The 15,285-nt window shown below is 41.1% G+C and overlaps 1 protein-coding gene across 7 annotated transcripts in view; it reads right to left on the bottom strand.

Moving 5' to 3' along the window:
* Positions 1–15,285, bottom strand: part of FAM35A (family with sequence similarity 35 member A) — a 115,711-nt gene that overhangs the window by 58,447 nt on the left and 41,979 nt on the right. For 6 of the 7 annotated variants that reach the window (XM_019502259.1, XM_019502255.1, XM_019502257.1 and 3 more), the window contains 5 exons: positions 12,532–12,663; positions 6,361–6,509; positions 3,870–5,415; positions 2,740–2,847; positions 376–570 (listed from right to left, as the gene is read on the bottom strand). In XM_019502259.1, coding sequence (XP_019357804.1) covers positions 376–570; positions 2,740–2,847; positions 3,870–5,406 — 1,840 coding nt within the window. In that variant the 5' untranslated portion in view covers positions 5,407–5,415; positions 6,361–6,509; positions 12,532–12,663. The remainder of the gene's footprint in view (positions 1–375; positions 571–2,739; positions 2,848–3,869; positions 5,416–6,360; positions 6,510–12,531; positions 12,664–15,285) is intronic. The other variant, XM_019502256.1, reaches the window with a different exon arrangement.

The following is a 15,285-nucleotide window of genomic DNA, read 5'->3' as shown; positions in this document are numbered from 1 at the left end:
GTAAAAGCAGCAGGTCAAGAATAGCATGGCACTCGGTTGGCTTCTCCAACACTTGCACCAGGAAGATGTCAACGCTCTCTAAAACTTTATGGATTGCCTGTGCAGTGTTATATTGCCCTCCCAGCAGATGTCAGGGTGATTTTTTTAATTGTGTAACAAGTATAACATGTAACAGAGGCCTAACAGAGTATCAATGTTCTAAGGTCAGAAACAGCATCTAAAATTTAAATACTGATTAAAAAAAAAGAAAAAATGTTCGTTTAACTAAAAAGTTTACTGTTATTTAAAAATGCTAATTGCTAGAGCAGAATTTAATTACTTTTCAGCAAAGTAATTATGAAGTGGTGGCAGTTTAAGTTCAATAAGTCAACTAACCTGTTAGTATGGAGATGCTGACGATTTTTAATACTGAATGAATCAATGTATCTTGCTGAAGTTGGTCTAGTTGAACATGCTGTATATTATCCCATTTCTGCAGATGCATGCGTGGAAGATCTCTGAGGTAGGTAAATTTTGAAGATACATATGCCAGTAAATCCTGGAGAACACCAACGTCTACTACATGAGAAACTTAAAAAATATTAAAAGTAAGTCTCAAAGGACTTCTGGAGTTAAGAAAAAATCTTAAGTATTACCATTTATTATCTGTACCACTTTGTCCACATTTGAAATAGTACAAGGTGCCATTTCTTTTAACAGTAGAAGTTATGCTTTATTTTGTGATAGAATTCCAGCACAAAATGTGTGCTGTTTTAAATGCACCCAAAACTCATGTGAAAATAAAAATGCATCTTACACAATAACCAAATTGTAAGGTGTAAAGCAATTTTGATTAAGATGATTATGTTACATCATGGTTTACTAATGTGCTATCCCCGAGACAAATTTTATGTTGTTTTCTGTATTCCAAGTTCACAGAACTAAGATATTTCAGTAAATTAATACTTTTTAATGGTAACCACTTATTTGTACTACATAGTATAGAAGCCTCTCAGTCCAGGATTGTTCTCAAATTTGGTAGGGTTCTGTACAAATTAAATTTTCCATATTTACTTATTAGAAAAATATAAACATTAATACAAATAAAATATTTTAAATAGCTATTTTTTAAATAAATGTTGGAAAACAAGAGATTTAATATTCTCTTCTTTGAGTTCTAATCTAGTATAGGCAGTCTTCGATTTACGTTTCAAGTTTCGTCAAATGGCATTTATGACATTTGTAAACTGACACCTTGTTTCAAGGTTACGATGCTGGTTTTGCCTTTGTGACACTGGACACAGCTGCATCCAGCTAGTAAGTCTGTGGTGGTGCAGGGGAGCAGGGAGGGAAGAGGTGTGGGGAGGCAGATCAATGCCCCTGCAGCGAGGGAGAGATTGTGGCTGTGGCTGGGACGGGGCACGGAGAGGGGGCACAACAGCTCCTGCTGCTGCATGCCACAGGTCCAGGGCAGGGGGGGCGGTGCTGCAGATCTGCATGAGGTGGCTGGGGCCGTGCACCAGGTGGAAGGTGCTGGGAGCAGGGGCTATGCCGTGCCATCACTTGCCCAGCCAGGGTGGGGGCGTGCAATGCAGGAACAGCTCGCTCTGGGTGGAAGATGCTGGGAGCAAGGGCTCTGCCTTGCTGCCACTTGTTCAGCCAGGGCGGGGGAGGCATGAGGTGAAGGCGCTGCTTCGGACAAGCGGCGGGCAGCAGAGGAGCCACTCCATCCTTCCTGCGCCTCCTGGATAAGCCACGGTTTCACCCCGCCAAGCAGTGGCATCTGCAGGGCACGGTGAGGGCGTGTGCTCCCAGATCTGCACAGGGCAGGCAGCAGAGCAGTGGCTATGTGGGGGCTGCAGCCACCCTAAAATTCCCCATAACTCCTGCCGCATGCCTGGAGCAGCTCTGGCTCCGTCTGCCCCATGCCCTGCCACCACTCACCAGGGTGGAGCGAAACCACAGCTCATCCAGGACATGCAGGGAGGCTGGAGCAGCTACGCTGCTGTGCATTGCTTGTCTGAGGCAGTGCCGCACATTCTGCTCCCTGTCCCAGCTGGGCAAGCGGCAGCAGGGAATAGCCCCTGGTCCCAGAGCCTCTGCACCTGCATCCCGCACCCCTGCATCCCAGCTGGACAAGCGATGGCATGGCAGAGTCCCCGCTCCTGACGCCTTCCACCTCACCGTGGGGGAGCAGCTGGACAAGCTGCTAATTCTCTCACGGCTGCTCATAGCCTCTGCTCCCAGCACCACCAAAACGTAGCCCAGCACTGCTCACCTCGCCACAGGGGGGGCAGCCAGATGAGCTGCAGCAAAAGAAGAGAACATCTATCCAAACTTCCTTAGACACTTTAAGAAAGCAGACAAGACTCCAGAAAAACATACAGCCAAGACTCCTGAGAAGACTCCAACAAAGAACCCTTCAAAAAGTCCAGTAAAGTCACCTCAAATAAGTCCTTCCAAATCAATATGATTGCTATTTACAATATAAATACATTAACGTAGCTATATTACTCATCTATAATTGATTGAGTATAAAATTCTGTTATTTTTGGTGAAAATAGGGTACTGGGCCTTGGTTCAGGAACCAATCCCCAATTTATAACATTGTTTCCTATGGGAATATTGGTTCTGAGTTACGTTTCGACTTGAGATGCCGCTTTCAGGAACCAATTGTGTCGTAAGTCTAAGGACTACCTATACAAAGGTTACGAATTGGAAAAATATAATGGTTCTCTTATGAATATATTTCAGCCTCACATTCTTTGGGATTAATAGCTGAGCAGCTCCCCAGATTTAATAACCGACTGGCAAAGGTTGACTGTAGCATCATCTCCCCAAACCAAAGGTTCTCATACACAGTGACATCTGCAACAAAGGAAATGGATGGCTATCAGCACAGAACACACTGAAAAATGTCCACAGGTCCCAGTCAGGAACTGATTTTACTTTAGAATCTTAATTTGGAAATTTGTATCAATATCAATCTAGTATCGATATAATTAAGTTACTAGTTGTTTTTTCTTTTTTTTCTGCCAAAGTATAATGGAGTAATCTGCTGTTCCTTTCTCTATTATTCAATGACCCACTTCACTACTGAGTACACTCTTCTCTCTTTTTGTGCAATATCTAAGACTGACTTTCAAGGAGGTAATTTTCAGAAACAGCCAACCTTTGGCTTTAAGTTACTTTGACTTAAAGTAAATTCCTAGTGATTCATCATGTAAGTTGCTCCACAGAAGCAGAACCCTGTAAATGAGCAGAACTCTACCTACTTCACTGGAGCACTTTGGAATGGAGTATTAGCTTGCAGCTAAAAAGTAAATTTAAAGAAGAAATAAACTACTTGTAAAACAAAGAATTTTTAGAATACATTGGGACAGTCTTAAGAACACTTAAAAAAGTTCTCTCAGCACCATGATAGTCATCCCTTACTGTAAAACATTAAATAATCTGATACCAAGCATCTCATAAAGACACTCTATGAGAAGATATTTCTTATAAATACTTGACTCCACCAACTGCAATCTCAAAGACAATCTTTCATATATTTTATAGTACATGTTTGTACCCAAGGCAGACAGGTTCTTCAGATGAACCATTTTATCACATCATAAATTGGCTGAATAATTTACTGCACAATTAACACGCTACTGTAAAATGTAAAGTCTTTCAGAGCCCAAAGATTCTCTAAACATTGTACCCAAAGATTCTCCAAACATTGTACATTAATTTTTTAATGGTCTCCCTAAAAGTCAAATTTTGTTGTTGTTGAAGGGGCTGGATAGTTGAGATGATTTTGAGTGACTTAACTGTGACATTTATGTGTAGTGATTTGAATAAGAGATGAAGAGATTAATTTAAAAAAGAAAACAAAAGGGAGTTCTTACCTGTGAGTAGTACAATATCACCAGGGAACACTGTGAGTGACCAAAATGCAGCAGCTCGCCACAGCACAATCTTTCTTTCTACTTCTGACTGGTCGATAACAACAATAGTTGCTATGGGAATTTTAGAGGAAGATCTTGATCTTGACTTGATTAGAATTTCTTTGACATGACAAGGATGTATTACTGCGACCAAAACAACATATTTCTGACTTTTGCAACAGCAGTTTTTAAGTAATAATGGATTGTTCTGGAGTTTCACAAATTCTGATACTTTCTCTCGATCTGCTATTATTCCAGGACTAGCTGAAGAACAAGACAATTTAGCTCTCTTTGAGTTTTCGGTTTTAGGTACCGAATTACAAATACTTGGAGTATCTTCAAATGTTCGGGCTCTTTTAGAAGAGAATTTATGAGAATAATTTACTTGGGAGCACAGAAGTCCTGTGCTCAGTGGTTCAATATGGATCTCATTCAGAAGTTGTTCAGGAACAGTAAAGAGCTGCGGGGACCTTTTTGTATTTTCACAAGAATCTGGGTTTTTTGTAGACTCAAAGCAGCTAGTTTTTCTGGCACCTTCAGAACTGAAAAGTCCACGAGACTTGGAAGACTCTTGTCTGTATTCAGTTTCAGTCACACTAATGCATTTTCCAGCATTATGGTTCAATTTAAAGGTTTGACTTAAAGCTGCTTTTCTTTCAACACACATTGTTCCTGTTTCTAATCCACTTAGTTGTGCAGCTTGTTTTTTAAATGTTTTTTGTGCAAAAATGGCAACTTGACTTGAAGTCAGTATACTAAGAAATTCAGTGTCTGTTGATACTGCAAGGTTGAAACAATCATTCTTAACTATTTTTGGTTTTGACTCTAATTTCATGGGAAAACACATCTCCAGATACTGACTCAGATGTTCATGATTAACACTATTCAATTCTGATGTAACATCTTCTTGTCCCACAGATTTTAGATGCATGCTAATCTGTTTGGCGCTGGAAAACAAATCAGAAATATCACAGCAGTTGTCTCTCATATGTCTGGTATCACTTTCAGCGTAGTTTGAAAAACAGTCCTTTGATTGTTTTCTGTGGCGTTTTTCTGTTTTTGTAAATATCTGAGGAAGCTGTTGATATGCAACCTGATTTTTGTATATTTCTCTATCTTTAGATTTTTGATAATCAGAGTAAGCTAGATCACCAGTTCTGGTAGGTGCACTGTCAAGAATGTCCATGCTTCCTATTACTGAAACACAAGATGTCATACAGTCTTCTGCAACCTCAAATCTCCTCTGTCCAGAGTTCAAAGAAAACTGATTTTTGATATGATGAGTCAGGTCCACAGAGTTTGTTGCTTGAAGTTCTACATGGCCAGTTTCTTTTACTTTCTCAGAGGAAAAGCATAAGGCATGCCCACAATAGGAAAGATGTAGTTCTTTCCATGGTTCAGCAGCAGTTATTGAAGAACACTTTTTCTCATACACCTCCAGTTGAGTTGGAATGATGGGTGCTCCAAAGAAAACATGGATTTGTTGTCTTCCAGACATATTTAATTACTGCAAAGGTTTGATTTTTGAGAACACGTAATTTAGTGCAATAACTGCAGTACTTCATATATTCACATAAAATGCCAAAAAACTGTTGTTGTATCTTCCAACTAGTCATATATTTTCAAATAATGAAACCGGAAACAGTAGTATTTAATAAAATGCCCTAAAAACAACATATATAACCAGTTTGCATTTTTTGACAATCCATACAATTAAATATTTCTAATACAGAAAAATGTGAATGAGTTACTTTTCCCAACAGTTCTATTTATAAAAATAATAATTTAAAATCGGGGTGTCGTCCTTATGTAACAGATGTAATTTTGAGTACATAGGAAGGAAATCTGAGCATTCCTCAACAAAATTTCCAGGAAGTTAAACTTTTTTCATTTCTATAAAGACTCAATACCATTATCTGATGCTGAAAAAATGTAACATGAATTAATTTTTTAGTTAATATATATAATTCAGATATATTTACAGGGCAAATAACTATATCCAAAATTTCTTACAACCTAATTCACATTTGATTTCATACCACAGAAGATGATCTCAAAGAGATGCTATGCATTTAAAAATGTTAAAACCAGTCTAAAAATTACTAATGCAAATCCTTTTTAAAAATACATATTTAAAGCTACAAATAAGTGCAGTAAAATAAAAAGTCACATTGCAAAGATGACTATTTTAATACAGCAGCTCTTTAAAAGTTGTGTTGTTATTGAATTCCTAAGTTACTCTTTCAATAACCTCTAAAATATCACAATGAAACTTAAGAAAAATGCTTCAATAGTAGCTTTAATTCATATACATAAAGACAGAATGTCCAGCCTCTCTTGCATATTAAGACAAGTCCAGCTAGTGAAATATGAAACAAAGGATTTATTTTTTTCATTTCTACTACAACCTTCTTCAAAACTGGATTATGTATCAAGAATAATTTAGCCTTACTGCTGTCCAAATGTAACTCTCTAATGTAGGAGTTCAAAATGCAGATACATCTGGTTATATATACACGTCTCAATGTTTTGGGAGCTGCTGGAATCTTGTTATAGTGGCAAGCATAACAATCACAGAAAGGAACTTAAAAATTTGGTCCACTACCAAAAGAAAAACCAGGATATTATAATAAACACTGCAGTGAAAAAAAAAAAAACATTTTTCTTTCATTTTTTATTTTCACAATAGACCATTAGGGGTCACTAAACTATGACACAGATGCACCTCCATATTCTTAGAGTTCCTAGAAGGTAATATAGACCTCATGAAATGTGATCCTATATAAAACTTAGGCATATTATGGAAGTAGCTAGAAAACAGTGATTATTTCATGAAAACTGCATTATAGAGTATATGGATATGCAGCTTTAATTCTGACTTTCAGTAACTTGATTGTGTAAGTTCAAAACCTGAAAAAATGTTCTTTTAAAAGAGTTTTGAATGCAATGTCCTAATTTCTGGGATGCTATATACCTACATTTCTGCAAATCAGAATCAAATTCTTAAACCTTTAAGATTTGAAACAGCACGTACACACTTTCTTAAGTCCTGTAGACTTCAAGGAAGAGGAGAAAGAACAAAAGGGAAGGTAATAAATTGCAGGTCTTAATAGAAATAAATGAACAAGTGACCAGGAAGCCAGCGAACAGGGACTGCCAACAGGGGAAGCAGTTTGCAGGCAGTGTGCAGGGCTACGCATGGGTACAATTGGTGCACAAGGTAAGTCAGAGCGGAAGAGGAGGAGCCTTCAATCTTCAACCATGGTAAGGACACGACGCGCAGCCAGGGACCCAGCCCTAGTGATGCTTCCCACCCAGGGCTCCTGAGGCTTCCACCCAGGCGGAGCCCTCAGGAGGATTGGTGGCGCCCTGGGCCCTTGTCTGCGGGGGTTGCCTGGTGGGGCCTCTGAGGCCTGAGGAAGGCAGGGGGAGCCGGAGTTCCCTCACCTGTCCCACGTTTGCCCAGCCTGAGGCCCTGAAGAGGCAGGTGAGGAACTCCAGGCAGAGGTTAGCAGGCTGTGGGGGATCAGGGCTGCAGAGGATGAGATTGACAGGTAATTTCCATTCTCTTCAGAATCAGACACCTAGTGGAGAGACAACATGGGAGAGACCTGATGCAGATGAACGGAAGAAGGTCACCTCCAAGGCCAATCATCATACAGCTGAGACAACTTCTCCAGTGCAGCTGGGGAACAGATATTAGGCCATGGCAGCACTGGAGGAGAATGTAGCAGGGGAAGCCGCATCCATAACAACCACCATGCAGGCTGAGGGACAACTGGGCCGCCGGAGAAAGAGACACCGACTCATCACGGTGGAACGGAGGGACCTATCTGTTGCTCGGATCCCATGGCGTGGGAGGTATGCTGCCTGGCTGAAGCCTGGATCCAGGACATCACTGCAAGGACTCCTGGCCACATCATTTGTGCCCACATGGATGAGGACCATGGGATAGTAGTTGGAGGGCCAGATGAGGTCCTCATCCATGTGGGTACAAATGATGTGGCTGGGGTAGTCCGGACTGTATCATAAGCGACTGCAGGGCTCTGGGGTCCAGGCTTTAGAAGTCGGGGACACAGGTGGTCTTCTCGTTGATCCAGTCAGCGGTCGCCGTCAGCATCAAGACGCCTACATCAGAAAAGTCAACCTGCAGCTCCAGAGTCGGTGCCATTGTGCGGGTTTTGGCTTCTTTGACCATGATTCGCACTTCCATGAAAGGGGCATTCTGGGACATGATGGTCTTCATCTCTCTTCAAAAGGTAAGAGTCTGTTCTCTTACAGGTTGGCTGATCTCCTACGTAGGGTTTTAAATTAGGTTTGTTGGGGGATGGGGATGCAGAGGACAGAGAGATCCTAGGATCAGTGAGCCATGAGCCATGCACTGGATTCAGCCCAGGTAAGTACTAAGGGGCCTGATAGGCATCAGGACAAAAGGGTACCAAAGGCACCCACTGTGGGCCTTAAATGTCTCTACACTTAGGAGAATGGGGAACAAGCAGGAGGAACTTGCACTCCTGCTTGCAAGCAATAACTTTGACCTGGTTGGGCTAACTGAAACCTGGTGGGACCCTACTCATGATAGAGCAGTAAGCACTGAGGGCTATAGGTTGTACAGACATGACAGAGTGGGGGAAAAAGGAGGGGGCGGTGCTCTTTATGTTAAGGAGCAATACACATCTATAATCAAGATGGGATCAGAGGAGGGACAAATTGAGGTCCTGGGTTAGAATACAAGGGGGTTGGGGGGAAAGGAACTTGGTAGTGGGAGTCTACTACAGACTGCCACACCAGGAGGATAAGCTAGACCCAGAATTCTCAAGGCAGCTCTCAGAGGCCGTACAGTCAAGGGACATGGTTGTCATGGGTTGACCTAAGCTACCCTAACAGCTGGTGGGAGCAGTCAGCCAGATCTAAAACTGCTCATATAGGTTCTTAACCTGCATACAGGACCTTCAGTTAACGCAGTGGATATACGGCCCCACTAGGGGAAATGCTTTGCTGGACTTGGTGCTAGCTACAGGGGACGACCTGGTGGAGGATCTGCAGGTACAAGGTAACCTAGGGGATAGTGACCATCGACTAATTGAATTCACTATCCAGCATAGGGTGGGAAAAGTAATCAGCAGGGCATAAGTGCTAGACTTCAGAAAGGCTAACTTTGTTGTGCTCAGGAGATTAGTTAGTGAGGCACTGAAGATCAAGAGCATTGGTGAAATGAGAGTCCAGGAAGGGTGGTTGTTCCTCAAGGGAGCAATCATATGGGAGCAGAAGGAGACAATCCCATTGTGCACAAAAGGGGGCAAAGAGGCGAGGAAACCCTCTTGGATGAACAGGGAAATCCAGGAAAGCTTAGGCACAAAGGAGGCATACAGGCTGTGGAAGCAGGGGGTAGCTACCAAGAAGTATACCTCCTTGGCTTGCACTTGCAGGGAGTCAGTTAGAAAGGCCAAAGCAGCAACGGAACTCAGGCTGGTGACAAAAATTAAAGACAACAAAAAGTCCTTCTTCAGGTAGGGAGCAAAAAGAAGGCGCAGGGTAACATAGGACCCCTACAAGACAAGCTAGGGCAACTGGTGACAGATAGGAGGGACAAGGCTGAACTCTTCAGTGAGTTTTTTGTCTCTGTATTCCTGAACACAGATCAAGACAAATCTCCCAACTGCATTATAGATAGGCACAGGAGGAACACCAGCAAACCAACAGTCAGCATCGACCCAGTAAAGGGACACTTGGAGGGGCTAAATGTATTTAAGTCAGCAGGCCCAGATGATCTTCATCCAAGGGTATGGAGGGAACTGACTTGTGTCATAGCAGAGCCACTTGCATGGCTGTTTGAGCACTCAGAGGACTGGAAAAGGGCCAACGTGGGCCCTATTTTCAAGAAGGGGAGGAAGGAGGATCTGCGAAATTATAGGGTGGTTAGTCTCACCTCTATCCTTGGGAAAACCTTTAAAAAAAAATTATCAAGGATCACATTGTGGGAGCCCAGCAGGAAAAATAATGCTGAAAGGCAACCAGCACGGGTTCATAGCAGGTAGATCCTACCTGACTAACCCTGTTTCTTTTTATGACCAGGTCACAAAATGCTTAGATGCAAGAGTCAAGGTAGATGTCATCTACTTGGGTTTTAAGAAGGCCTTTGATATGGTATCTCATCCTATTCCCATAAACAAACTGAGCTGCTGTGACATAGATGATTACATGATCAGGTGGGTGGCAAACTGACTTAAGGGTTGCACCCAGAGAGTGGTGGTGGATGGGTTGGTATCAACCTAGAAAGATGTGGGCAGTGGGGTCCCCCAAGTCTCGGTCCTTGGACCTGTGCTATTCAATGTCTTGGATGAGAGTGTGGAAAGCGCTCTGTCCAAATTCGCAGATGACATGAAATTATGGGGTAAAGTTAACACACTAGTGGAAAGGAATCGAATCTAGGCAGACGGACAGATTGGAAAAGTGGGCAGAAAAGAATAGGATGAAGTTCAACAAAGACAAGTGCAAAGTGCTGCATCTAGGGAGAAGGAATCACCAACACACCTATAGGCTAGGGGATGACCTTCTCAACAGCACAGCGGCAGAAAGGGACCACAGAGTCATAGTTGACTCCAAGATGAATATGAGCTGTCAATGTGCTGAAGTATCAGTAAAGCTAATTGCACTCTATCATGCATTAGCAGGTACATCATGAACAGGTCCAGGGAGATGATACTTCCCATGTGGCATTGGTCAGACCACTGTTGGAGTACTGTGTCCAGTTCTGGGCGCCACACTTCAAGAGGATCCAGAGGAGGGCCACTTGCGTGGCTAGGAGCCTGCAGGTAAGGCCCTATGAAGAGAGACTGAGGGACCTGGATCTCTTCAGCCTCCACGGGAGAAGGCTGAGAGGGGATCTTGTGGCTGTTTACAAATTCATAGCCAGGGCAGGGGGGCGGAGGCAGCAAGAAATTGGAGATGCTCTGTTTACCAGGGCACCCCTTGGAATAACCAGGAACAGCAGCCAGAAACTGACAGAGAGCAGATTTTGGTTGGACATCAGGAAGAACTTCCTCACAGTAAGGGTTGCCAGAATCTGGAATGGGCTTCCAAGGGAGGTGGTGCTCTCCCCTACCTTGGGGGTCTTTAAGAGGAGACTGGACAAGCAGCTGGCTGGGGTCATGTGACCCCAGCACTCTTTTCTGCCCAGGGCAGGGGGTCGGACTTGATGATCTATTGAGGTCTCTTCCAACCCTAACAACTATGAAACTATGAAAGAAATTACTGCCAGATAAACAAGGATGTAAATTTACAGTGCATCAGCTACTCCGTGGTACCTGCACATATATATAGTATACTCTTTGCACTAAATGAAGGGCTCACACCCTTCCAAAGAAAATGGGGTAAGTTTTCTTGAACTTAAGGCAAGGTAAGAATGGGCACACAGGTAATTACAGGTTTCCCACGCTTTATGCTGTACATGCATTCCTGCAAAATCACGCATAACTTGAATTTACATAAAAGGAAGCCACTTTACAATGTAACACATAGGGATATGTTCCAAGACCTGGACTGTACTGACCCTCAGACCCATTTCTACCACTTTTACAAGACAATTTTGATACTCGCCAACAGCACAGGACATTATCATAACGGGGATGGCAACTACAGAAACGCGTCTCAGACAACGAGTGAGGAGCAGAAATCCACACAGGAGACTATATTTTGGTGCATGTCACTCCCACAATGCACTGCACAAAGCAACTGACTGTGGGCTTCCACCACACCTAGAGCATAAGAGTGAATTTACCTCGCATATAACTAATTTTTTGGTTTAAATAGGGTCATCGCATAAAAGCGAATTTGTACATACAGTGAGGAAAACCTGTACTGCAGAATAGCTGATGTGTTACTTGCTTATTTGATATAACTGCTTGTGCGGGGAGAAGCAGCAAATACTCTTTAGAAATCCAAAAGAATTGAGATGCGACTTATTTAGCATAACTTATAAAAATTGTAACTGTCCGGCAAAAAAATTCTACTGATTCATTTTTTATTATCTCCTATTTCTTCAAACCTTATGAGAGCCTTTTTCCTCAGGAACATCTGTCATGTAGCTTACCACTAAGACCAGACTTTGTGATGAATGATACCTTGGCCCCTTACTTCAAGGCTGGGTTATTTTAGCCCCTTACTCAAGGCTGGGTTATTTTATCTACTACATTTGTAATGAGGGTGACTTTAAACTGATTTGGGGTGAATAATGTCTTTACATTTCTCTTTCTAAACATATTTTCCATCTATCCCTAGAAATTTTGGGATCTATGACTTACAAAAACCCTTTTTTTGGTAAGGATTTTTCATTCAGAAAACATCCTCTATGCGAAATAAAGACCTGACAGAGAAAAAGAAGGCTGCGTTTCAGAAATTATTTCTCAAAAGAGCAAAACTTGCAATCTCTGATAGTTTTTATATGCAGACATATAAAAACATGATATGACATGTTCTGTCATATCAGCGTATAAAAACTAACGTGTGTACCTCTGGGAAGTGTGGTGAAAGAGATCTAGAGTTTCAACACCTATTTTATCCCAAGGAATGAAAGCAGATTGAAATAAGTCCAAGTGAAAATTATTTTATTCAGTTCTCTCACCTGTTTCCTCAGCTACCAGGAAAAGGATGTAAATTCATTGCGATTTTGAGATAGCATCCACAGAACTATTATACACCAATAGAGCAGGTGAATTCTTGGCAAGTCTTGATAACATCAGGAGAGCAATGTGGCCTACAGAGAGATCAGATGATTAGACCAGACATCATGGTTACAGAGAAACTAGTCTGTAATTTAATATGGCAAGATACCATTCACCATATATTTCAGATGTGAAGGTCAGACAGTATTTAAAAATGTACTTTGCATAAAGTCTCATATGTAAAATGAAAACCAGACCACTGTTCTCTTTATGTAAGTATCCTAGATTGTTTTCTGTAAACACAATGTAGAGTTTCACATGTTGTACTAAGGCAAATTCCTGGAGTATATAGGTCAAAAATAGAAAACAACTGTTTAACTAAAAAGAGACCAATATATTTATGGACGCAACAAAGAATTTCCACTACTTAACGGTCAGATCCCAGGAATGTGGCTCCTTTTTCAGCTGCAAGGATTTTTCTGAGTGATATTCTTAATTGGACCAACTGCATAGTTGGAAAGGACACAAACAAGTTATCACCCACAAAAGTCCTTGCCTCACCATTTTCCTGGACCATCATGGCTACATCATCAGCTCAACACTACTACAATAAGAGGGATATCAAAGTTCCTTTTTACAGTATTTCCAGCAGTGATATTAAGTATCATGTTTCATATTTTTGCTACAGACAGCTGAACTGTGTTCAAAACCAGAGACAGCTGACCACTTAACAATATTAATAAAGCAAAAATATTCAAACATATGAAGTTCTGTTGTTTTATACTTCTGGCTACTCCCTGGATGATTAAAAACCATGGGAACTAGCTTTGTTTTTAATTCCCACACACCACTATCCTTTTATCATTTTGCAAAAAGCTGTTCTACCATAGAAGAATAAGAACAGTTAAAATAAGCTTCCCAAGAGCCCACAAAACCCCTACTAATGCATGCTACTTTTAGTTACATGCAAGATTGAGAACCTGATGAGACCCTGAGTGATTTGTTGCCAGACAGCATGGATTTACGTCTTTATTCTAACTTAATTATATCTCCTTAGATTTCCTTTTAAAATTAAACCAGATACATTCTTTTTCTTCATTTTATGTAGTTACACATGTATTCATGGCATTCCAGAAACAAAAATTGGTGCAGCTCCAAGAAAAGATAGAAAAAAAGGGGGTCATCAGTAGAATTCTGGTTGCATACAAGAGAGGCTCATTACAGCTTTTTGGAGGTGGGGATTTGAGGAATGATGCAGTGTGGGATGCCTTGGAGGACAGACCAAATGCATGTTATTGAATACTTGAGGTCACATGTAACACTGACCTGGTTCACAGTGAATCATTTCAAAAGAGGATTTTCCAGGTATACTTTTGAACCATTCCTAGCAGCTTTAAATTGGTTTAACAGGCTTGTATGTCTGCTCACTTCAGATTTAAACTGGTTTAAGTAGTATGCATGCTCATATCATTGTTGGTCTAATAAAAGATAATCACATCTACCCAAAGAACCTTGTCTACTTATATCATAAGAGCACATACACATGCACATGCTGCAAGTAATGATTTGGCAACTGTCAGTCCTTCTGGATCATGGCGTACGCACAAGAGGTCACCCAGACCTTTGATACATGCCTAGGCTGCCCAGACCTTCCACCACCCCATTTAGCCCAGAAACAGAATCCAAAGGCCAGACTAAGTCCCAACGTTTGATGCCTCCGTGGCTGTAGTTGTATAAGCATCAGGGAATCAAACTCAGGTCTCCTGTATGGCAGACAAGGATTTTACCACAACCACAGGGAACTACACCGCAAGCAATGACCAATTATATGATGAAATTTATCTTAGTGGATTTTCTCCATACGCAAATGCTTTCACAGCCATTTTAATGTTGTATTTTTCTGCAGATAACTGTGGGTGACTGAGATTTTTTTTTAATTAAACCATTACCACATGATTTAATAGCACTTACATACTTTATCATTATATAGATCATATATATATACACAAGGTATGAAATGTTTCAAATGTCTGGCAGCTTCAAATAAAGAAATAAGTGTGTTGGCAGATTTTATTACTGTACATGTCTGAAGATGCCTCATGAAACCCTGTGAAATGCCCTCCTCTAAGCGGATTAATGGAAGTTCCAATATGAAGAAGTTCTGCCAACTTTTTTGTGAAGATTTTTTTTATCTTATGAATCATTTATTTTGAAAGATTATCTGATGCATTAAAATATATTGAAAGTAAGTTAGGCTGCACAGAACATATACAATGAACATATAGCATTCCTCAACCGACATGGTAATTTTAAAATGACAAAGAATAACTATTAAGTGTTAGCAGATCTTCATTTATGCAATATTTTATCAGTGCCTTAACTGTCTATATAGTCTCCCCTCATTTTTTTCTCTATCAATTCTGCAATTGACTAAAATGCCTGCATGTAAATTTGGGTACTAACAGCATAACTTTTGACTCTCTCTCAAACGAGATCAACACTTTTTCTGTTCTATATAAAATTGGTATCTCCACTACCCCCTTTCTTCTGGGAAAAGAAAATATTTTCCTGGTGATTTGACAAATAAGGGATCTATAACTAGTCTTACTTTGGTTCTTTCTTTGTTTCCTGTGGTCTGGATATACTGTGCCAGCCAAATGACCTTTTTTGTGCCGCACTTCAATAAACTTGGCATCTTTAATAACGGTCAGGTT

Source organism: Gavialis gangeticus, unplaced genomic scaffold, assembly GCF_001723915.1.
Source record: "Gavialis gangeticus isolate Ggan-Ray unplaced genomic scaffold, GavGan_comp1, whole genome shotgun sequence".
In the NCBI taxonomy this organism is placed as follows: Eukaryota; Metazoa; Chordata; order Crocodylia; family Gavialidae; genus Gavialis; species Gavialis gangeticus.
Note: the sequence above shows the minus strand (reverse complement) of the source record. Positions and strands in the feature narration are given on the sequence as shown.